The following is a 24,968-nucleotide window of genomic DNA, read 5'->3' as shown; positions in this document are numbered from 1 at the left end:
CGTTTTGGTCGATCAACCGATGAGACGTGTGGACTCACGTTTGTCCAGCGGGGGGAGGAGAGGGGGAAACTGACAAGGGAGTGGTGAAGTACTGATGGTCAAGCAACCTCCACAACCACGTGGGGGGGGGCGTGCATCCAGCAGTGGACTGACATAGGGCTGTTAATTACCGCAGCATGCATTGCAATGGCAATAGAGAAACAATGAGTTTGGGGGTGTACAAGACTAAACAGCCCTAACCCAAAACTAGCCAGCCAGCCAAATCATCTCGCCAGCTTGGCCATATTGTCCTTATACCGGTGTTGTTCACTATTTTTCAGAAGGGGAGGGCACTTTCGCCGATAAGACATCATCAGTGTTAGAGACGCCACACATTTGAAACCGTTGGGAGTTTGACAGCAGCACAATTATGGGGGGGTGTCTCACATGTTGTGCCTGGCTGTCGCCTGATGAAACGAGTTGTAATTATCTTCTTGGTTCTTTCGGTAAAGTCACGTAGAAGGGAAATAATAAAATAATAAAAATGTAACATAATTAAATAATTCTCACGACATTTCGGCCACAACGCAAGCAGCCGTCCTCAGGTGAAGAACAGGTCTGTCGGGAAGACAGCGTCAGACGCACGTGGTTCGCTGGCAAGGACAACTATCCCCCCCGTCGCCGCCCCGTTTAGCCAATCAGCGATTGTTGGGTGCAAGTGCTGTCACTGCTGTAGAGACCGGCGCAGCGAACAGCTGCTCGCTCCCCACACTGGCGGATGTTCACGCATCCCAGCTGGGTGTGCCGTGCTCGTTTAAGGCCGAAGTCGACCCCAGGGGAGAGGCCAAGCAACCGTCCCAAGACTCATAACTCTTAGGTTTTTTCGGTAAAGTCACGTAGGTAAAAATACATAAATAGCAAATAAAAATAATAATAGAAATAAAATAATAAATCACGACGTTTCGGAGGCAACACAAGTCTCCGTCATCAGGTGGGACCGTCACAGCTAAATTTACTGTCTCAAGTGAGGCAAAACTCCAAGAGACAAGTTCTTAAATACAAGTTAAGGGGGGGAGGAGGGGGGAGGGGCTTATCTGAATGTGGCAGCCAATGAATGGAACGTGTTGGGTCTCAAGACTCGACATTCGTCACCGCCGCACGCGGCCCCGCGAGCGCAGAGTCGAACTCCGGTCGTCCCGGGGATCGAAGGGGGGCTCGTGGCGGCGCCGAGACAGGCACGGTGAGTTAGGTTCGAAAGAGGGCGAGGGGCGGACGTCCAAACGACGGCGAACACATCAAACGATGAACGCAACTAATGGATGGGCGGCGCTGCGATGCCGTGGGTGGGTGAGACCCCATCGGCCGTTGTCTACGAGTGCTATCGGCGGAGCAGATGGCTTTGGATGCGGTCCAGGGAAGCAGGTGGCCGGCTCCGATAACGCGAGAGAGATGCCTCTCCCGAGAGGGCACGAGCGAGAGACGCACGGCACGGCGCGGCATGCACGCAGGTTTTAAGCTCGAAATTCCCCAGGGGTCATCCAGTTCCCTGAACGCACAGACACAACGCACGCGGCGTGCACACGGTGATAATAAAAACAAATACCGCCGCAATCCTGCACAGCTGCCTGTCTGCTCACCGCTCACGCCACCGCACCCCCGATTAGCGCGGTTTGGCTGCGTACGGTGCGAAAGAAGTTCAGCGTGCGTCCGTACGCACGTGTGCACTCCGACTCGTTCGGTAACCGAGGTGTAGGCGGATAGGCGAAAGCAGCGGATATGTGAACATTCGGCTGTCACTCATTTCCCATTCATTCGTCATCGTCATTTACTGACATCAATTTCGCTTTCGCCGAATTCACGCGTCACAGATTCGCCACCCATTGCTTCCTCTCATCCATTTCATTCGCCCCCATCTCCGCCATTACATTCATTCTGTATGCACCCTTCTTAATTCTCCGTAAAGCGCCTTGGTGAAGGCGCTATATGAATTACGTTAAGATCAGGTCGATAGAACATGACAGTTGCACCGTGAACAAATACTGCGCTGGGATGTGGACAGTTAATTGGTCAGGGCTGATACGTGACGTACTGTGCTGCAGTGGCAATTTCACATGACGAGATTAGGTTGAGGATATGCATCGGTGGAGGTTAATCAGCGCTGCATAGGAATGTGGAATTCCTACCACCGAATTGGAGAGGGGCATTGGGACACTATGAGACAACGCACCACCATAGGGGCTCGTGTTTTTAAAATTAATTTGATGAGAACTTCTCAACGCAGTGCACGGTGCCACTGTGAAAGACCCAACGCAGGATTATCCCTGGGTTTGGTCTTCCACAAAATTCACGGTCCACTCTAAACCGCATCCACTGCACAAACCATGGCAGACGCGGATACCCGATTATGCACAAATGGAAAATTAAAAACCATCCAGTGTGCGACTGTGGTCATCCCGAACAGACCGTACAATCCACAAATACGAAGGAGATGTCACGGCGATACACTCCGCCGCTGATGACACGATTGTCTGGCTTGACCACCTGAATGTGAAATTGCAGCTGTTGCTCTGTCTACATGGGCGCCGCGGTGACGAGATGTTAACTCCCTCGCCTGGTATGCAGAATGTCGTGGGTTCTATTCCGACCCGATGCCTGTCTATTTAGGGTTTGGGTGACTTTCTCCCCATGGCCGCGTGGATTTTTCTCCGGGTCCTCCAAGTTTTTGCCTCCACATTTAGAATCAACAGCACGCGTTTCGAGTATTTGGCCTGCTAGAAATGTCCGCACGATCATAACCCCCACTTCGTCGAGCTATCGTTCGTGATAGGTCTCATCTGGAAAAAAAGAGCTGCACAGTGAGGCTTACCTGTTAAAATAAAAATAAAATTGTTTTAATAGTCAGGCCACCGACCAACGAGGTAGAGCTACCCAACTCGTGGCCTTCACGCTCGCGTGACACAGGGAGGGAGTTGGCAGTGAACGAGGAGATTCGGCGGGGAGGGGGGGGCAGTGCCGGATGAAGCTAGTGCGGGGGCCTGTAGCATCTCTTATAAAGGGGCCCTAAATAACAAATAAACACTAAAATATTAAAGCGCATGCATTTTTAACTTGCATAGTAAAGCCATTATATATTTTCATTTGCTATACAGCTAGATATTACAGGAAATCGCTAACCTTAAACACTCAGTCGTTCATGAAAGTTGAAGGCGGTATAGTACTATAGTAGTCGAGCAAGTGCAGAATCACTGAATCGGAATTGATAGCTTGAAAGCATTTAGCGCGGGGCCCGTAGCTACTACATATGCAGTAGTAGCTACTACACGTGTAGTAGTAGCTACTACACGTGTAGTAGCTACTTTTGCTACGAGGATCATCCGGCACTCGGGGGGGGGGGGAGGGGGGCGGGCAATATCGGAGATGGTGAAGGGCCCCTCACTCTAGGGGCCGCGCCGCTAACCGAGGCCGAGCGCGGCTCTTGAAAAGTGCGCGGGGCCGACGGAGAGGGGTGAGCCCCTGCTGCCTCCGCCGTTGAGCCTCCCAGAAACGTAGCGAGGTGGCTTCTGAAAAAGAGCCACATTGCTCAGGGGGCCTTACCTGCTGGTAAAATAAAATGTTTAGTTTTAGTTTACATCAGCCGTACGAAAGAAGAAGACGAAGACTGTGGACACGGCGGGGCCTGCGAAGGTTCAGGCGGCTCACGGCTCTTTCTCGCGCAGCTCAAGTGCGGCAGGCTGGCAGGCAGGTCGCAGGGCCGTCGTGGAGTCCAGCCAGCGAGGGACCGACTTTCAAGACAGAGGACACGGCAGACGATGTCAGGAGAGCTACCTGAAAGTTTATTTTATTGCCAGAAATGTAGCAGTTTTGCATATGCACCATACATTCTGTCTGCTCACACACACACAAATGTTGCACTCTAGAGGCTGATTAGTAAGTTTGGTATCACCAGAACATACGTATAATTGTGCACGTGTACGACTTCTCAAACCATACAAAGATTGTGTTCGTATCTGCTAAACAGCGGCGTGCACATGAATTAGTGACAGACGATTAATATGTATAAACACAAAAAAAATAAACAAATATATATATAACTGAACTCGGTAAGGATGTTAGTTTTTGCTCTAAACGTAATATTAACAACAACTTAAAACGTGTTAGTTTGTTAAAACGTGGGGTTACTTGCCAGAAGTAGCAATCTCACGGGCTAACAGTCTTGCCTGATTTTGTCTCTGCGTGCATGTCTACAACTTACTGTGTGTCTCATTGTGCTAACTGTATGCATGGATCATCCTCTTTAAAGTTTCACCACCACAACGCTAAACTTGCCTCCGCGCGAACGTAAACCGCGTTGGTGGCACTCGTGCGGACACCGTTACCCCTTTTCCCACACTGGGATATATCTGAACCGAGCCAGCACGGGGCCCCAGCACGGTACAGGTCTGTTTTCCACTGGCCGTCTCCCCCGTGCCGCCCTCGCGAGACATCCCGAGTCTGACTCTCGAGGCCACGCGGCGGCGGTGGCTGACGGCGACGTTCGCGGTTCGCTGCGACGATGACGGCAGCATCACCACTCGACGTACGGCGCCCAGTACCTTCTGAGACCGTGCCGGGCTCGCTCGGCACGGCGCCCGAAGTGGCTCGGTTTGTCCGGTGTAAAAAAAAAAAAGGCGGACCGTAATTGGCATGCAACCGAGATATAAAATAGATTCATCCACAACAAAAAAAATACGCTGACGAGGAGTCTCAAACACCAGTTGCTGTTTTTGTTTGGTTGTTGTTCCCTTTTACAAATTGCAGATTTGTTTGCGCTTATCGGTGTGATGCAATGCGATATATTTCCCTTTGGAACACTCGCAGCGAGCAGAGTGCCAGGTGGAATCACAGTCTCTCCCGCGGACAACAACGTCGCAGAAACTACTTGTGACGCTACTTGAATAAGTCGCTTTATCCGCCCCACGTCGCGTGAAGCCGAATTTACGTGGAAACCAAATGTAATATGATGGTTTTTGTGCCTGTGTTGGCAGCCGGGCTGAGGCCACCGACTCGTTTCGCTTGAGAGCCGTGGTTTAATCACGGGCGGGTGCTGGCTTAGTGCTCCGACAACCCAACCCACCCGGATCAGCCGACACGACCTGGATTTCCAATGTGCAAAAAGTAATTCTGCGCCTCGTTGGAGGGTCGTGGATTTACGCGGTAGTAGATTAACTCGCGGGTTTTGTCCGATCGCCGTGAAACTGAAATCACATTTTTAAGTCCGTCAGCCAATTGGGCCCTCCAGACCAACGTATCGGGTTCCATTTTTTTTTACCAAGTGTCAAGATTCACCGCAAAGTGTCACACCTAACTTGCATGCGTCGTTATCAGCAGCAGCTGTGGTCAATCCACTGCCGGATGAAGGCCTCGCAAAGGCCGTCACCGTATCTCAGAGTAATATAATAACAACCACTAGCACGTATACATTTTTTTTACTTTATAATGCAGAGTAGTGCACACTCGGCGATGCTGTAAATGTGGCCGGTAGCTGGTCAGCTGTACACCGTGACACTGGAGAATCCCTGCATGGAGCGGCTTGGGCCCCGGGACAAGGGAGGCTTTTGTTCTAATGGAAAACGAGCAGGCCCCAAGAACGACCCCTTACTCGCGAAAGCGCCGTTCCCTCTCATCGGCGAGCCGCTCTCCCCCTCTGTCGCACCCACCGCATGCGAGTGGCCATCCGAGGGCAATCTGGGCTTTGAAATGAACGATGCTCGCCTCACCATTGGAACCACATTTGCCAGTAGAAAAATATGATAATTGTTTTTTTTACCCTTTTATCTGGCAACAAAACTGACACATTTTTTTTTTACAACGAGTCATGTTTGCATAGACCACAATACCTGCAGTCGGAATGCAAACAAAAAAACATAACTCTGATAATGTATGCACTGCCCTTGAAGTTGATTGGTCCACACCGGAGACAGCTTTCCTTAGAGCCTAGTCTCACATGGTGTTGGACCAGATGACGCCAAAAGGCGCACAACTCAAAGACAATGCACCATCAGAGTATGAGAGCTCGGGGTAAGGCTCGCCTCGTTCTTGGAAGATGATTTCTCGCGGGCGTGCGAACCGCTAGAAATCACGGAAGATTTTACAGCGTCTGGCTCCCGTGCGGTTTCGATCGTTTCACCTCGGTTTTTGTTGCATTGGCCGTTGTTGTTGTCGAACGCCGCCCTCTCTTGTGAACGCACAGCAACACGTAACGTTACCCTGGTGATTGGCCGGAGCATGCCCGCCCTACGATGATTATACGGTTAATCATAACAATCGGACGCTGACGATGAGAATTGAAGTAAAATCTGAAGGGTGCTCGGAGAAAGATGCGAAGGGAGAGATGCGATGCTCGGGGTGACACTGGGAGACGGCTTGGATGTGCACATGGATCAGGGAGCAAAACACAAATCGGAGACGTCAACTCGGGGAGACGTTGACTTTTACGTGAGAAGTGGCCTTGGGCAGGACGCGTCGCTAGAAGGAGTTGATGGCTGGTGGAAGAGACGGGTGAAAGGGGATCGTGGCCGAAAGAAACTACACGATCGGGGGGGGGGGGGCATAATATAGTTTTGTTTTTGGGTTAGATCGCGTAAATATAAATGTGTCGTTAAATCCACCACCACCCGACACAGCCAATTAGTAAGGTTATTCACGTAAACAGAACGTGCCAATTCGTTACTAGTACAGCAACACCGGTGTGTTAGAGAGCAAATCCACAACATTTACAATCTGAGTACGAAGTTTCGCCAGTAATTACAGCCAGCTTCATCAGGCGACAGCCACATTTGCGGAGAAATCCTCCCGTTTCCTTCCTTAAATAGAGCCGTAGATGTGATGACGTCACTTGTGAGCCCTTCACGTGCGAAGTGGGGGGGGGGGGTATTAACGAATGCATATAAGTTACAATGGGTATCCATTGCCGGTTGGGTTATTCACGTGAATATGGTAGCGAAAGCCGACGTGTCGTAAATGGGGAGGGGCTCACCGCGGAGACGGAGCAATGAGGGCAGTTCGCGTGCAAGAGCGGGGACACATTGCGTGGCGTTTCAGCACTGCGAGCAATGGACCAGGTGGGTGTTGGCAACCCGAAATAACGAGGCGTTTTTTTAATCTCTCTCTCTTAGAATTCGGTAAAAACTAAAAAAACTCAATATTTGCAAGCGCCGCAATGCACGTTGGACATTGTGCAACATTGTGAAACAAGGGGAAATAAAATGAAAGCACTGATCGAATCACGCGACGAGGGTTAACGTCAACATAACTGCAGTATAACGAACCTAACGTTATTATTTTGTTCTGGTGAAGATACAAAAAACGGCGTTACCTACTACCACGGTGATTCCTGTTATTGTTACGGAGCAGCTCCAAAATCAAATGCCCACCGTGCCTCGCTCACGTATGTATGTTGAACTTCTTTTGCACCGTACATAGCCAACCACGCCAATCAGAGGTGCGGAAAAAAAAATACGCTCCAAGACCAATTTCCCTGCAACTGCCCACGTGTAAAGCCTCGGGATTGATTATAAAATTATTTTTTTATCATAATTTAAAGTTACAGCCAAGTGTGACACCACCACCATCAACAGCCATGGTCTATCCACTGCAGGATGAAGGCCTCCCCAAGTCGCCACTTCTAAACGACCCTGCGATGTCGAGTATCCATCCAGACCGCGCGCGCACTCACCGTGCCCACGATAGCGCGCTTGACCGTAATTTTCTTCACTATTGAACATTTGTTTTTTGTAATCTAGGACGCTTCAAACTCAAACTTGATGTCTCGAGACAGACTGGGAAAACTCGCGGTATGCAGCGGCGAGAGAAGAGCTGCCCGTTGTTTTACGTCCGCGGCATCTTTCTCTTCATCCTTCATATTCTTCTTCAACGAGTCGCTTGCGTTGTCGAGGTTAACCGAGCAAAACACGCAACGTTCAGCCAACGTTGGCCCGACGTTCCACGCGATGAATGTGCTATGGGTTAAGTCGCCTAAATATAAACGGGTCGTCAAGCAGGCACCACCGCCTGACAGGGCCAATTCGTAAGCTTTGTTACGTAAACAAAACGCGCCAATTAGCTGCGACTTCAGATAACGACGGTGTTGTTGGTGAGCAAAAACCCACAACGTTTACAATTTGAGTACCGTGACCTTCCGCCGGTGATCGCAACCAGCTTCATCAGGCGAGAATTGCGAAGGAAATCCTTCCGCTGCCACGTGCACTCGGAGAGACGAGGCTCGCGATGACAAGATTTAACGTCTTCGCCAAGCCCCGCGATGACACCGGCGTGGTGAAGTATGGTCAAACAACCTCCCCCCTCTCTCCCTCCCACCCCCAACACACCCTATGACCGATTTCAATTTAGCTCACAGCTGTGTTATGCTTGCGAGCAGCTGATCCCAGCTGTCTGTCACGTCCACAATCAAAAGTCCCGTCTGCCCCCGGGGCTTGGACAACTGTCTGAAAATGTTTACCGACGGGGATTTTTTTCTCTCTCTTCTTGTTCTCAAGCTTCGTTATTATTCACAGACGTTTACACGGAACGCATTTTTGCTATTTTAGTCTCTGGGTGTGCGTGCATGTGTGCGTGCGGTGTGTGTGCGTGCGTGCGTGCGGTGTGTGTGCGAGCGTGTGCGTTAGTGAATATAGACGACGTTTTAAACGTTTTAAATGAAAAAAAAAAACGGTTACGACGCAAACTCACTGCGGGTTACAACTCGATGACTCCAGTGTTGTGCGTGCCCATTATACAAAGTTATTATTTGATAGCATTGCTAAAGATACCTGAATCGTACGCCACTACTTTGATCACCATAGGCTCCGTGGTGTGTCACTCTTTACTGCCATTATACAACACGGTTTAAAGGTGTGAAGTTTCTGTTTCGGCGGGCCTAACGCAAGGACTGAGCAGGTTCATTAAACGAACAATAAAAAAGGATTTATTTCTTTTCACTGTCCGGGCAGTAGAGGAAAAGAAAAATATTGACGTTTTGCTAAATTGGCCCTTTGTTCATGGCTTTTATTTTTATTAAATGTGTGTGTGTGTTAACAGAGAGGGAGGTTTTCAAAGACATTGGGATGGATGAGTGGAGGCTGGGGGCTTACGGCCAACTTCACCACCGGAGTTTCAGGACAAATGAAGAGTTCGCCAAATATGGACCGCAACCGGTTTCAGAGACCTCCACATACAAGCAACTGAGCTGCACGCAACCGAGTCGCACAACCTATCGCTCAGGTGCGGCGGACCCCGGCTGTACGCACCGTGCGACGCAATCGGCATAGTTGGTCCAGGAATGCCTTCAGAATGCTTCACGTGCTGAGGACTAGTCTGCACTGTCAGCTATTATCTCCAGTCTGACATCATCCAGCGTGCATCTCCACTCATCCCGACTGTGCTGTCGGTGCCTCGTCACGCGAGTTCGGTTCCCTAACAGGGCGGCGCTCACCCCTCGCGTTTTTTTTATTTTACCAGGAGCTATGTGGCTCTTTTTTCAGAAGCGAACTGGCCACAAGTGAGAGCCCAATGCAGTGGCGAATCATCATCATCATCATCACCACGTGGAAATGTGTCGCAGCCAAATGCTCTGAACGCGTGACGTTGATTCTAAACGTGGAGGGAAAAACCGGAGGGCCCGGAGAAAAATCCACACGACCACGGGGAGAGAGACACGCATGCTCCAAATATACAGCAGGCGTCAGGATCGTGATCAAACCCACGACCACGACCTCCTGTATACCTGGCGAGGTCGTTAACATCTCCTAGCCGCCGTGGCTCACGGGAGCGGCTACCGTCAACTTGAGGTGGTGGTCATTCGGTCGAAACGTCAACATCTCTCTTTCCCCTCTCGTAAATATTGTTTATAAAAAAAAATCCTAGTTAAAGTTTTGAATACCCCGTTATTCGTTCTAACAGTATTATATATACACAGCAGTTGAAATTTAGATTTCTATGCTGCCATTAAGCAGTTCTAAAATGGCCTCCAATGACACGCCGTGCCATCGCCTCTGCTCAGCACGCCCGATAACCTCACTGTCCACGGGGCCACACGGTGCTCTCACATCGCGGAGGGATGACCATCGAGGGTACAGGCGGTGCAACTGCTCCGGGCGGGGGCGGAGGGGGGTCTCTAGCCGCCTTGCACCGCCGGAGGGGGCTTTAGGCGCCCGGGCTACGCAGAGAGGGAACGCCGAGCAGGGGAAATGGAGGCGGGAGGGGGGGGCGAGGGAATTCCATTTTATTCCTTGCACCGGTGCCAAGCGTGCCACACGCCACCCCATTACCCTGTGGATGGGTCGTGCCGACACAGCTCTGTGTATTTGTAGACGCGGGCGCCAAACCCAGCTGTCGTGCAACGCCCAGGCTACAGCCGTAGTGACGCGTGGTTAGGGGGTGCGGCAATTCTCCCCTGCGCCCCCCCCCCCACCCAAGTCGCGATCCGGTGGGACGTCGCTATTCGGGGGTCGCGATTTTACCTGCAGTGGCCTCTTGCAGCTTTAGGGGCTCAGATGAACTCGTTACGCGCAAACGCCCTCGACATATCGGCGGCCGCGATCTATCCCGCGGCTGGATGAAGACCTCCCGCCCAATTTAACGCGCTGGTAAACAACCGGCTAGATGTCAACTAGAAAGCCAACCGCAGCGAGCCTTTCACATCACCATCTCTTAACCCCGCGGGCACGTGAGCTGTCCTCCAAGCTAACGCGCGATTTGCTCCCTCCCAACAGAAAAGCTCCAGCGGTAAATTTCCGGGTCGTGCCACTCGTTGTCCTGAATGGCGTCCGGTCGTTTCGGTTCACGCGCCACCACGTTTTGGAGCAGTTCCTGCGAAAGCTCCCGGCGGCACGCGGAGGCGAAACGTCGGAACACCGTGACCGGCACGACCCGGAAACACGACGGAGAGCTGCAACAGCAGCGCGGCCGCAGAGGGAAACAAAAAAACGACGCAAGTGGTGTTACTCTGAGCAGACGTTACGCGGCCCATTTACTGCGACCAAACGTTTCGCCGAAATCATGTGTGCAGCACTGTAATTGGCTTGATTGGGTTTTCCCAGCCGTGTGACCACACGCGCCCCCATTACGAGGCGTGGGTATTTTCGGGCACAAGAATCTCAGTGCTTAAATCATCACAGGTTCCAGCTCGTCCTTGCTGCACCGGGTACGGGAAGGAAAACAGCACCCTCAATATTTGTCCCTGGGAATCCTAGGCAAGTGCACAAAACTCGTTTAGACGGGACCCCACGTCTACGACAGCAATCGTCAGGCAGTCAAAAAATAAAAAAACGCACCAAAAGCAACATTCGGCATGCTGCGTTCCCATTAGTGTAGGCCCAACCACTTCACAGGGCTTTCGACAGAAGCGGCGGTGCCACGAGCCGGTGGCACGGGGCGGTGGCACGCGACGGTGGCACGCGACGATGCCACGCATCATGCACCGCTCACAGCGTGTCGGCTCAGCCGTTGCCCTTGGGGCCAGCGGAGGGAGCTTCCTTGAGAGTGGCCTCACCAGGGCATGCCACCAGGCCTGGTGGCTTTCCTCGGATCGCCCCCCTTGTTGTTGTTGTTGAGGAGGGCAGCTGTCCTGGGAAAATCTCTGGGGCAGAAGTCCCAGTTTTTGTCATTTGCGTAAGACTCTGCACTTAGACGAAGCTCCGCCCCTCTTCCGCTACTGTGAGATATTCTATATCCTGACCATGATGTGTCCCTGGTGTTTTTTTGTGGCCCAGGAGGTGGCAACCCTAGGCCTCACGGACGGATGGGATTAGCGTGCACGCACACGCAAGCGCACGTGCGCACGCGCGTCTCCCTGGAAAGGCAATTACTCTCGTCCCTCTGCTCTTGTCCAGCGCTGGGAATGTTAACCCCCCCCACCCCCCTTCGCAGTATGGCTGTCACGTGTTGTTTACGTAGCGGCACAGTATTTACATTCGTTTGAAACGAAGCGTACACCTTCGTGCGTGTCTGCGTGCGCGCGCTAAGCAATTCCATTTTGGTTTCGGCAACGCAGGTTCCAGCGGACCAAGTGAATTCTCTGCGAGAGCCCGACGAACGTCACTCTGCGCTTGCCATCCGGCTGCGACCCCCCCCACCCCCGTGTGTGTGCTCCTGAATCGATAGATAGTAACATTCATGTCATCTTGTTTCTAGGAAAATATCTCAATTAAAAATTACGCTCGGGGAAAAGAAAAAAGAAGAAGAAAAAAAAGCACACGTACAGCGTTTGCATACCGACGTGCGGTCTGCGGTCGCCCCCACGCGCGCACACCTCTGTTCATCTCTCGTGCGGCGCATCGCACGTGGCCGCGTGTGGCGTTGACCCCCGACACGCCGGCCACCAACACACACCCATGTCCGCCACCTCGGTGCCACGGTCGACCCACGAGGCTCGCGATGGCTCGGAGCCACGTCTCAGCAACCCCTCGCGGCCCGCTTTCACCGTCGACGGAGGGGGCTCAGACCGCCGTCGGACGCAGCCGACCTCCCCAAACAACGGCAGCAACCCGCCGTCCGCTCTTCGAGCCGCCAGCCATCGTTTATCTGCCGCGCACGACCTGTGCGGTGCGAGAAATCGACCCGATAGTTCGCCGACGAGGTGCGGCCCGCGGCGCGCGAGCGCGGTTTCTCCTCCGGGTCGTCCGTCGACGGGCGACGGGACGCGGTCCCGGCGATTCTCAGCCGGAGCTCGGCGCGAGGACGGCCACGGTCAGACGCTGCCGACGTTCCCGACCTTCCCGGAATGCTGCTACGGAGGAAGAAGGGAGGGGAGGGCGGCGGCGGCGGCGTCTCAAAGTTCGGCGACCTGCCGTCCCACGATTCCAGCCGAGCCCCGGGTCGACGGCCTACGTAGCTCGGCTCAGCGCGAGCGTCGTCGGCACATCAGAAGGGCAGAGATGCTTCTGGCCGTCACGCGAGGGGCTCGTCTGCCGAGAGGTGTAACCGCACACGTGTGGGCACGTCGCTGCCAGCGCCACCAGCAGCGCCAACCAGCGTCGCTCACAAAACCATCTTCTGATCGTTCCTTCCAGCTGGAGTGGGCTGAGCCCTCCCCCGTGCCCCCACCTTCTGAAACCTTATCTATCGTAATGTCAGGACAATATTTAACACCCAGTGGTGATTTTCTCCTCCAAGACAACCCCCCCGCCTCCCCCCGACTGCAACAAATGGACAGAAGTGTGCGCGCCGTCTGTTCCAGCGTTGCTTGTGGCCTCACCTGTGACGTTAGTTTAAGGTTTGATTAACGTTGACTGTGTCACCGCATCTCCCCCCCCCCCCTCCTGAGTTTCCATATGCCTCCCACCCTGACCCCCCCCCCCACCGAATTTAAACAACAAGTCAACAAGTCAACAAGTCTCGCCACCACAGGCATGGTCCTTCTCTCATTCCCTCCGCCTCCAGTGACCGACCGTGGCGTCGTCGTGCCACCTGTCCCCACTCGTCCCAGGAAACCGTCCTCATTTTTTTAGTTTTTGTTAAAGCAAAGCTGTCCCCCGGGGGGGAATGCTGCAAGTCTTCCTGGGACATCAGCGTGACGAGTCGCGCTTCGCGTCGGTCACATCCTCTCCGCCGTACGCGCTTGTCTCTTCCCGACGGGTCCGTTGTTTTTTTTCTACTTTCTCTCGTGGTACCTCCGAGGGCGGCCAAAAAAATGCCTCTTTCTCCCCCCGTGCCGCCGCCGCCTCGGCAACCGCCTCCTACCACATGTAGTAGCTGCGCGAGGTGTCCACCTGCGACGGGGCGGACGAGGAGGCGGACGCCTTCCCCTCTGCGCCCTCCTTCTCCCGCTCGCCGCCCTCCGCCTCCCACAGGCCGATGAGCGGCGGGTAGAGCTCGTCGAGCGGGATGGAGGAGCCCTTCTGCACGTACTGCTTCAGCGACTGGTCGTAGGACCTCCGCCTGAGCCGCCTGACGGCGCAGGCGGCGAGCGACGCCAGGGTGAGCGCCGCGAAGACGGAGGCGGCGGCGGCGGCCGTGGCGACGTTCGCCTGCCTCTCGGCGGGGCTCACCAAGAGGGGCGCCGAACGCGTCGTCACGTTGACGCAGGAGCGGCGAGCGGCGCGCTGCTGGGCCGTGGCGACGGCCAGGCACACGGCGTAGGCCGTGGCGGGCTGCAGGTGCGTCAGGTTGTACTCGCGCACGCCCACGGGCACGTGCGCCGTGTAGGACGCCCGCGAGCTCTCCACCTTGACGGTGGCCGACGACCACTTGAGGTCCGACGGCGTCAGCGTGTCTGGGTTCACCTGCGGGAGCGGGAGAGGGGCGGGGTGGGTTTTGGCGGTGGTTGGGGTTGAGACGGCACGCGGGTTCAGGAGGGTGCGAAGTCTTTCGCGGCCGGACAAAACTGGCGTCGATAATTTTCCAGAGCTCTGTGGCTCAAAAAATTGGGAAGTTTCGGGCAACTCCACGAACGAGCGTTTATACGTGCGGGAAAAACCAAACGCTCTCGTACCCCTACGGCCCCTCCCCCCTGTGCTGCCATCTCCCAGCCATTTAATTCCACAGCCCAAGCCCACTAATGTGTCGTTAAACCCGCCACCACCCGACACAGCCAATGAGTAAGGTTTGTCAAGTAAACGGAACGTGCCAATTCGTTACTAGTACAGCACACCGCTGTGTTGGAGAGCAAATCCACAACATTTACAATCCGAGCACAACGTTTCGCCAGTAATTAAAACTACCGGATAGCCAGATTTGTGGAGAAATCCCCCTGTTTCATTCCTTAAATAGAGAGCATTCGATGTAAACCTATATTATGGATAATATTGGTCGCGAAAGCCTACGTGTTAGAACGAGGTTAATTTCTCCCACGAACTCGAGTAAGACACGTGGAAGTCTCGTACAATCAATTGCTGGTCGTTCGCACACGTGGTGGTGGTTTCTTCGACATAGAAGAAAGATGGTCGTCGCCGCATCGCGCTGCGGCCGTCTGGAACGCTCTTCTCCATTCCGCTATCAGGGGGCCACTGCGAGCTATGGCACTTGGAAATAATCATCTAGATTGACAAGGTCAATTGTTTAGAGATGCTTTTTGCGCTTAGTTTGTTGTGTTGTTCCACTCGCAGAGCTATTTCTGTGTTGACCGTGGGGAAGCTGCATACCCCCCCCCTCCCCCCCTTAGAAGCCAGATAAGCCATAGCCCCGCTAATCCGGCAAGGTTTAGATTGGATATACATTAATAACAACGGTCACTCGCCATGGCCCGGGAAAGCCCCACTGAGCCTCGCCCAAGGACTCTTTTCAGGGGGTGCATTCGGACGTTTGGCCAACTCCGTTTTTAATTAGTCATTCGGAAACCAACGAATGCCCGGAGATAAACTTCAAAATCGATAAAATAAAAACAGGTCACCAACCTATTAGCTGTACTGCCATCTCATTACACCACCTCCTAGATCCCTGTGGTGTGTGTACCCAGTGTGTATGTTTGTGCGTGCGTGCATGGAGAGCGGTGGAACCTGCTGAGTTAAATTACGAGACATGGCTAACATAAGTTGCAAGTGGTATCAGAACTAACATCAGTTGCAAGTGGTATATCCTGGCCTTACCTAGGTCAATTCAGCCTGAAATGAATACCTGGTGTGGAGCGTAAACATCGCCACTCGGGAGACAAAGGTGGCCGTGCGTGGTGCTGGTCACACCACCCCACCCCACCGTGCACTGTGCTGGCCTTTATTGGTGCTCGCTAACAGCACTTGCCCCTTACAGTTTGTTATTGGCTAAACGGGGGTTCTTTACCTTTGTGTTTGTACGTGATTACTAAGTTTCTACTAGACATCTGTGAAAAAAAGCTTCATAGCTCACTGGATTCCTGCAGTATAAATAAATATTCCGGTCTAGTCCCCTCCTATGCACGTGTCGAATTACTCTCATGATCATCATCGTCGTCGTCCGCCATGCTCAATCCACTGCTGGGCGCGTGCCGACCACCTCACCTGCCACACGACGAGCACCGAGCGCGCGTCGACGCCCTTCACGGCGAGCGTCAGCCCGCGGGCCTCCACCCCGCCGGGGCCCGCCGGCCCGCCCGTCACGCGCAGCGTCACGCCGCGCGTGTCCGCGCCCTCCGAGTTGTGCGCCACGCACGTGTACAGGCCCGCGTCGTCGCCCCGCGCATCCGAGATCACCAGCCGTCCCTCGAGCTCCACGCGGTAGCGGCCGGGCGGCGAGTCGGCGGCCACCCTGTCCCCGCGCGGCGTCACCCAGTAGATGGCGGGCTCGGGCTCTCCGACGGCGCCGCACTCCAGCGTGGCGCTGGCGTGCGGCTGCAGCTCGAGCTTCGAGGGCAGGGCGGCCGGCGCGATGAGCGGCAGGCAGGCCGCGGCGAGGGCCCCGCCGAGGGACGCCGCCTCCCGCGCGTCGCGCCCCTCGGCCTCGGGCGGCGACGCGCAGCGCATCGACTCCGGCTCCAGGAAGCGCACCGCCGTCTGATTGGCGCCCAGCCACCGGCTGACGCAGTCGCAGCGCAGCGGGTTGCCGTGGAGGCTCACCTCGCGCAGGCTGGGCAGCGAGCGCACGGTGGCGAAGTAGAGGGCGCTCAGCGCGTTGTCGTTGAGCATGAGGCTCTCCAGCTTGGGCACGTCGCGGAAGGCCTCGCGGTGGACGTAGCCCAGCTTGGGGTTGTTCGTCGCCTCCACCTTCGTCAGCTCGGGCAGGTTGTCCAGGGCGAACCTCTCCACCGATACCAGCTCGGCCATGCTGCTGACGCCCAGCTCCTTGAGCCGCAGCATGTCGCGGAAGTCGCCGTCGCTGATGTGGCGGATCGGGTTTTTGTTGAGGTCGAGGAACTTGAGCGAGGGCACCCTCTGCAGCGCCACGCGGGGCACGCGCTCCAGCTGGTTGTCGTAGAAGGAGAGGCTCTCCAGGTTGTCCAGGCCCACCATGGCCTCGCTGGGCAGCACCGACAGGCCCATCCCGGCCAGGACCAGGCTCCGCAGATTTGCCAGCGGCCGGAAGTTGAAGTCGACGATGCCGGACACGGGGTTCTCCCCGATCATGAGGATCTCGAGGCCGGGCGTGTGCGCGAACCAGCGCGCGTCGATGCTCCTCAGCTGGTTGGAGTTGAGGTGGAGGCGGAGGAGGCTGGAGAGGCCCCGGAACGCTCCCGGCGCCACGGTGCGGATCTGATTGTGGTTCAGGTAGAGCTCCTGCAGATTTGCGAGGTCCTTGAGGCAGCCGTCGGGCAGCTCGGTGACGTGGTTTTCCTCCAGGTGGAGGGTCACCAGCTGGGTCAGGTTGGACAGCCCCGTGTCCAGGACGGAGCTGAAATTATTCTGCGAGAAGTCGAGGTCGGTGAGGTTCAGGAGGGACGACGATATCGGGTCGGGCACGACGGCGATGGAATTCCCCTGGAGTAGAAGGACCTCGGTGGTGGCCACGATGCCGGGGGGGATGCCCGTCAGGTGCTGGTCGTTGCAGTCGACGGTGGGGGCCTCCCGGTAGGTGGACTGTGGCGTGAACCACGGGCGCACCTCGCAGACGCACGGCTCGGGGCACCAGGAGGCCCACTGCGAGCCATAGCAAGCGGCGGGCAGCAGCAGCAGCAGGAGCGTGGGGAAGAAGAGGCACGCTCGAAGCGTGCGGAGCGCCTGGGCCGCCATCGTGGGATCCGTGCGCTTTCAACGAGGGACCTCGCGCAAACGCCCGCGGCAGAGCCAAAGGACGTACTAAAAAAAAATGTTCAAACAACCCCTGAATTTTTTCTTTTGTATTCTACGACGATTGCTTGCTAAGTGAAAATATTCATAGCGTCAAGCCTGGGTCCCCAGGCTGGCCAACACGTTGTTTTTCCTTCCAAGAAGGGGGTTCCGTGATTTAGGCGTGTTTTTCACTTATTCTGGCTTAAGATGCTTCGATGGAGAAGCAGATTGATTTTCCTTCATTGACTCAAGGAGAGCTTCTTTAAGTGCATTCTGGCCTTGGGGGGGGGGGAAGGAAAAAAAAACACGAAAAAAAGTATCAGACTGCTTGGCCATGTCCGTACGAATCGTTACGCGCTGCACAAAATCAATCCGTCCCTGATGCGGTACACATTCAACTTCATGTACTGTACGTACGGTATGCACGTTGGACTTCTTTTTCGCGACTGCTGTCCCGTCGGGCATTGCGTGCAATTAAACCGACCGTGAAAGTTACAATTCCCTCTCAGGGATGCCGCGGCACGATCTATCACGACAGGATATGGCGTCGAATCTCCCAACGTGACGACGGAGCCGCGTTTGTTTTGTTTTGCAATATAACTGCACGTTGTGTTGCATCCGTAACGTGCTGGTTCTGTGCCACGCGGTACTTGCAGCGTAGATTAAAACAAAAGTTGTCTGAAAGTTCAACTTGCAGCTCTCTCACATCATCGTTGGCCCATTGCAAACATGATTCAATCCATTGCAAATTTATGGAAAATAAGAAGAGTGTTTTACCCTTACTGGCAATAAAACAGGAGGTGGTAAGATGTTCAGACACCAAATTTCTACCTTTTTGCGAGGCAATTCTGCATGAACCACACGTACTTGTGGTGAGCGTGCTAACAAACATGCTCTAATAATAATAAAATATGCATTGTGTTTGAAACTGATTGGTGGACGCCAGAGACAGCCTTCTCTTATGGCCTAGCCTCAGCAGTGTGAGACCAGAGAACGACGCGAAAAGGCGAACAGTCCAAAGACAATGCATGTATTAGAAGACTCATCACTCGGGTCAAGCAGTTATTCTTATTTTTCATCATTCTGGATACTGGCAAACAAGCAAAAAAGGTCCCGTACACTGCACATGTACAAGCAATCGCACTCACAACACAACACACAGGCTTGTCAGTGGCACGAGAAATAATGAAATGATAGAATCGCTAAATTAACGAGGTCATATAACTGCCGTCAATTACTCTGGAAAACAAGGCACTCGTTTTAACGGGTCACGGCTATTAATGGGGAACTGTGATATCTCGTTGTTTTTTCAGAAATCTTTTGTTCTAGTGAGGCAAGCTAAATTATTTGCATGTGTACCAAGGCCGTAATTATAATAGAAATTGGGGGGGGGGCACATCCCCCCCCCAATATTCAAATATGCTCAAAATGTCCCCCCCAATATATTGCTATAAAATAGATTTCTGTTTATATGATTGTGGTTATGGTTGTACTGTATTAATCCCTAATCTCTGCGATTACATACAATGAAACAAGAAAAGGTAAAAAAACAGAGCAATGTAATACAATACACTATTAGACATTATTGTATAAAAATTAATAAAAAGTCCATCCTATGTGTTAATGCATGTTTTTTATATGTTAGGCAGGAAATGGCAGGAAATTCGTTTTCAAAGTTAGATTTTTTTTCTTGGGGGGGACCCCTAAACCCCTTGGAAGATTTGGTCCCCCCCAATGTTGACTCTATGGCTACGGCCTTGATGTGTCCTGTATACACAGGCCACAACAATGACGATATGGCGATGTTGCACAAGGCGGATGATACGGGGTGCATCGTGCACCCCGTATCGCGCGATATTATCACGGTTATCACCAGACCACGGTTTCATTTCACTTCACCAAAGTCGGCCCCTTCATTATTTTTTCCTCTCCAGGAAAGTTATCGCTTTCGTGCCCTCCCCTCTTTAACCACTCTCACTCCCTCAGCATTGAGCCGCAAGCCTCCTGCGAAGCGCAATTTGTCACCCGAGCAGCAGGCCTCAATTCATTTATTCGATGGGCAATAAAGGATAAATGATTGTTCCTGCCCCCTGGACGAAATATACGACCGTCGCTCCACGCCGACAGGCCACGCTCTCCACTCGCAAAGCCATTGCTCAGCAAAGGGCCATTGTCATTTAAACAATAGCGTTCGTTTATTCCCGATTGATTGGGGTAAAAAAAGGCAAAGGGGGTGCAGGGCCTACGATGGCTTGGGCACGCCACTGCCGGGAGATAAAGGGGGGGTTTGCCTCTCCACTGGCGGAGAGCGAGCTCTGGGAAATCGCCACCTCGCGGATATTTTAGCCTCCGTCATGGAAGGAGATGGAGGTCCCCACACTTTACCCCACCAACGTAACAAACTAAGGTGTAGGTTTTAAAATTTACGTTTCAATCTGGACACGTTGTCTTGAGATAAAGAAACGGTGCGGGCAAATACCGAACCACACACTGTTTAGATTTTGAACATCAGGGTGATTGAGCAATACGAACACAGCTTTTCTTTCACTACCAATCAAAGGAAAGAAAGATCTTGGAGTTTCGTCCAAAACGGCTTCTCTTGAATGCCAACCGTCGGCATTGTAACTAAGAAGAGACGGCAAAATAAAAGTGTCGTGCCCGCCAATTGATCTGTTGTTCACCCGAGTGGCAACTTCACGGCTCGCATTCAGATGTCCCCAGTATATCAGAATTTGAATATTTATTTATACCGGAGGAATCCGATTAGCTATAAAGCTCCTTTTCACAACTGTCCATTAAAGGCGGTTAAGAACATTACAACAACAAACATTACAAAAACACGACAGTGGTGCAAAGTGCAAGAAAGGTAAACAAATCACCCAAACAAATACAAAACTAAACCATCCTCATCCTACCAAGCAAAGCCCCACTGAGGTATTAACTTATTTTTCAGAAGCGACCTGGCCACAAATAATTGCTCAACCAAGTGGACCATCATTTGGACATTTATAGCCAGCAAAATTATCTAATCTCAATGGATGTTTGTAAACATCGAGCGTGGACGTGGCATACGCTGCTCGTGATGGAGTAAGGCTGGGACGCTGCCACAAACACTGTGGACCTGCAATCCAGAGGTCGTCGGCTCGTCCTTCCTGCGCGGCATTTGAAACAAATGTTTTGCACGTTTATTAAAATCGCAGCGGTGGCTTTTGGGCCTCCCATCGAACGAAGATGACCACCGCACCGCGCGGCGCGCTCAGCTGCGCATCTGCAGCCGTCTGGAACGCTCTTCCCTTCCGATATTAGGAAGCCGCTGCGAGCTACGCACTTTTAAATCATCATCTAGATTGGAAACTCATTTCTTGAGGACTGCCTTTTTGTGTTTAGTTTGATGTCCTTCCCCCACGCCTCCGATTAGCGCGTCCGGCCACGTACGGCGCGAAAGAAGTTCAACGTCCGTAGAAATCCGCACCCCCCGTCATTTGTGTCCACCCGCCCGGCGGCATAAAACGGGCTCACCGCAATTAGTCCACCGCGTGGTGGGGTAAAGTGGTGGGGTAAAGTGGTGGGGTAGACCCCACCACTTTCAGTTCAAGGCTTCTGAAGATCAGGCCGAGGAGCCCTGGAAGGAGGTCGCTCTCCATAAAGGGCCCCCCAAACCCCTCATCCTCCTCTCGCCGAGCGAGCGAGCGAGCGGCGGGCGTCTGCGCCTATTGCCAAGCGAATGCGCCGCACTCCTTCGGCAAATTTCTAGGGAAACCTTTCTCGGGTGCCCCATAATTCTCGCTTAGCCACTCGACGGGAACGCGCGCCTGAGCTCCCCCCGCGAGGGGGTCCCACCCCCCCACGGTTGCCATGCTCACCGCACAAAAGGCCGAGTGCTGCCATAATGGGCCTCCAATGGTACCAACCCACCCCCCCTCATCATTATTATTATTAGAACTCTGCTCTCTCTCTCTCTCTCTCCACCGCTCTCTTCACTCCCTCGCCCTTCACCGGCCTCCAACAATGAGCCGCCCAGGGCGAAAAAACTCCCAGGGCACACAATCGCCATGCATGGGGGGGGGGGGGCGGGGGGGGCTACTTCTTGTTTGGTCGCTCGCCTCTGTGGGATGGGGTGGGGGGCATTTCTCACGGACCCTGCCGCTTTGTCATGCAGATGCCCGGCCACGTTCTCAAGCTTCCCAAGCGGAGCTACGACTCCACGCACACCACCCCGCCACCCCCCCCCCGCCTCTTCGGGTTAATATTCGCTACACACTCGCGCGTGCGTGCACGCACACAAAGAAAAAGATCCCCCGTGTAGCCTGTGACAGACTGTTGGGGCAAGTGCTGTTAGCGAGTAGCGCCTAAGGAGGTCAGCACGGCGCACGAGGGGGTGGGTGGCCAGCACCACGCCCGGGCCGCCTTTGTCTCCCCAGTGGCGATGTTTACACATTGCTCGTATGCTGGCATCAGGTCACGCGGAGGATCCGGTTTGCTATGGGTTAACTCATGTGCCAGGCTAGGTGCACGTTGAGACCATCACGTAAGGTGTGGAGGGTCTCTGACTGCTGGAAGGTCGCTGGGTGGACCCAGGTGCTATGGGTTCGCTGGCTGGGACGAGCACCACCTGGGCTCCCAACTCTGCCAACTCGGTAAGTTTTACAAAGACAAAGATTCCCGTATTGCCTTAACAGACTGTCGGGCAAGTGCTGTTAGCGAGCAAGTTTTACACACACAAGCGTTCTTCATAATACTGTTTTTTGGGTTAGATTGCGTAAATATTAGGTAAATATTACGCGATTTAACCCAAAAAACGTGCCAAAAAACCTGTATTATGGATGTTATTGGTCGCGAAAGCCTACGTGTTAAACACACACGTTTGTACACAAACGTTTACTCAGGCGCACGTTTTCGTGGTATGATGGATTTATCTAATTACGAATTTAACAAACACAGAAGAAAAACATTGGAAAAGAAATCCAATGCTCGAGAATTTTTGGTGAGAAAGACCTAGAATTCGTAATCGGTATACATCGCTAAATCCCCGTGAGATTCAGCATTTAGAACATTGTTGCGTCATGGCTTTTTTGATGTTTTTGTAACAGTGCCAAAGCATAGCTCGTCATCAACGCTCTCGGTTCCCCGGTTCCCTGCCGGTCACAATGGGCCCGTGTTCCACTCCGCCTGACGAAAATAACTCCAGAAAGTTCAATGACTGAGAGCCCGACTCACAGACAGATGGACAAACAAGAGAAATTGAACTTTCTTTCAGTGCACATTGGGATGGTGCCGTGGGCAGCGCACCCGACTTGCAATCCCAGAGGCGGGGCGGGTTCCAATCGCCCGGCGCGGCAGCCGAAACAATGGCCAAAGGTTTCACGAACGCTGGCCACCGCCGCTTGTCCACCCAGTGGTATAAATGGGGCATACCATCGCGGGTGGTTGAGCGGCAGGTTCGCGGGCGAAGTTGACCCCGAAAGGCCAAGCCTAAACGATGAATAAAAATTTTGTTTTTATGTTATTTTACCAGGTAAGGTGCACTGAGCTGCGATATAATACCTCTTATTTTTAGAAGCGACCTGGCTTTCACAAATGACAGCTCAACGAAGTGGCTTTTCATCACGTGGACATTTATAGCGGCCAAATACTCTAAACGCACGTCGATTCTGAATTCGTAGGGTGAAACACCGGAGAACCTGGAGAAAAATCCCCCCAAAAAGGCAGCTTGTTCTGTACCGTTACTGCTAATGGACTTTCTCCAGCCTGCAGCGTCAACTAACGGGGCACATCGCCACGGTGCGACGTTGCTCTGCCCATCGGGTTAAGACGTCAATCAGTTGGTTCAAATCCAGACGTCCGGGCCATAACACATCGACTGTTTTGTCTGCTTTCAGTTCCTTCAGCGCTGCTTTTTGTATTCAGCTTCGTTTGTTGTCCTTCCCCCGGCACCTCCGGTTAGTACGGTTGGCTACGTACGGTGTGACACAAAGTTCAACATGCGTACACACACATGCGGTGTTCAAACATCGACCCGCAGGTAAAATAGACGGTCTATATTTTTTGGTTTTGCATCTTTCCTCACGCCGGTTTACTATGGGACTCCACCCCATCGTCTCTTTTCCCTTAATTCTTACGATCTTGCTCAAGGCAACAAATATATATCAATGTTTTATCAATTACAGCTTCAAGAGTGCAGTTTGTTGCTGACCGCTTGGTGTTTTGGGCTGTCTGGTCCCTGCGCCTAGCCGCGTTCGTTTTTTTTTTATTTTCAAACCCAATGAGTCGAGTGTATGAGCCCACTCGCCAATGATTGTACTGTACAACAACAACAACAAAACGGGCCATCATATAAAAAGTTGGTCCTGCGCTTCATTTGAGGCGCCACAGTGGCGAGATGTTGACTACCTCACTTGGTACACAGGAGGTCGTGGGCTCTGACCACCGCTATATATTCGGAATTTGCATGTTTCTCTCCCGGTGGTCGCGGGGATATTTCTCCCTTTCACAGAGTATTTGGCTGCAATAAACTTCCACGTGATAAGCCACTTCGATGAGCTATCGTTGGTGATAGCCAGATCGCTTCTGAAAAAGAGATATACAGTGTAGCTGAGTGGGGCCTTACCTGGTAACGTAAAATATAGTTTAGTTTTTTAGTATTTGGCGACATTGCAGCAATGAGAATTGCACATTCTGGTTTGGGTCTCAGGTTGAGAACGCTCCTCTGCAATAGAACGCAAGGGCAAGCACAGCACCCCCAGTGGCTGGGCCGGGGGCGGTGATTAGACTTCACTTTGATGGGATCTCAGAAGCAGTTCTGTGATATCCGCTTCCACTGCGCCATTCTCCGCCAACACGAAGGTTGCACTGCTCTGCAAGAGATCCGCATGGTAACTTCATCTCACGGTATGACGCTGATAGCGCAATCGGGATAGAATTGGGATAACATTTGTGGGAAAGGACAAGAACAAAAGTTGCGACCCTAAATCCGGCACTCGGTCTGACGGTTCCCTCGCTCTTACTCTTAGGTTTTTTCGGTAAAGTCACGTAGATAAAAAATAAAAATAATAAAAATAAATAATAATAAATAATAGAAAAAATAATAGAAATAAAATAATAAATCACGACGTTTCGGAGGCAACACAAGTCTCCGTCATCAGGTGGGACCGTCACAGCTAGATTTACTGTATCAAGGTTCCATCGCTATCATTTTGTCTATTGACACCACGTGATGGTGTCAGTTGTACACGTTGTGAACCAACGACTTGTCCGCAAGAGGATAGTAAACAAATAACCAGACAAACATCCGTTTATCCACAAACAATCAGAAACCTCCAGGCCTTCCGGATCCATGTT

At 52.9% G+C, this 24,968-nt stretch overlaps 1 protein-coding gene across 1 annotated transcript; it reads right to left on the bottom strand.

Annotated features, from left to right (window-relative positions):
* Positions 1–13,460: 13,460 nt before the first annotated feature.
* LOC144731292 (leucine-rich repeat neuronal protein 1-like) lies at positions 13,461–17,682 on the bottom strand. Its single transcript, XM_078612344.1, has 2 exons — positions 15,927–17,682; positions 13,461–14,237 (listed from the first exon to the last, which is right to left on the bottom strand). Exons 1-2 carry the CDS (start codon positions 17,589–17,591, stop codon positions 13,692–13,694), a joined length of 2,211 nt encoding a protein of 736 aa, XP_078468470.1. The 5' UTR covers positions 17,592–17,682; the 3' UTR covers positions 13,461–13,691.
* Positions 17,683–24,968: the final 7,286 nt, after the last annotated feature.

Source organism: Lampetra planeri, chromosome 38 (genome assembly GCF_965212315.1).
Source record: "Lampetra planeri chromosome 38, kcLamPlan1.2.h2, whole genome shotgun sequence".
NCBI lineage: Eukaryota > Metazoa > Chordata > Hyperoartia > Petromyzontiformes > Petromyzontidae > Lampetra > Lampetra planeri.
The sequence above is the reverse complement of the archived record's forward strand: the minus strand, read 5'-3'. Positions and strand labels throughout refer to the sequence as shown.

Bases quoted from the DNA above. Each gene is read 5' to 3' on its own strand.
- LOC144731292 (XM_078612344.1), bottom strand. From the start codon at position 17,591: ATGGCGGCCCAGGCGCTCCGCACGCTTCGAGCGTGCCTCTTCTTCCCC. The intron at 14,238-15,926 runs GTGAGGTGGTCG...CCGCTCCCGCAG, and splicing joins CGGTGCTCGTCGTGTGGCAG to GTGAACCCAGACACGCTGAC.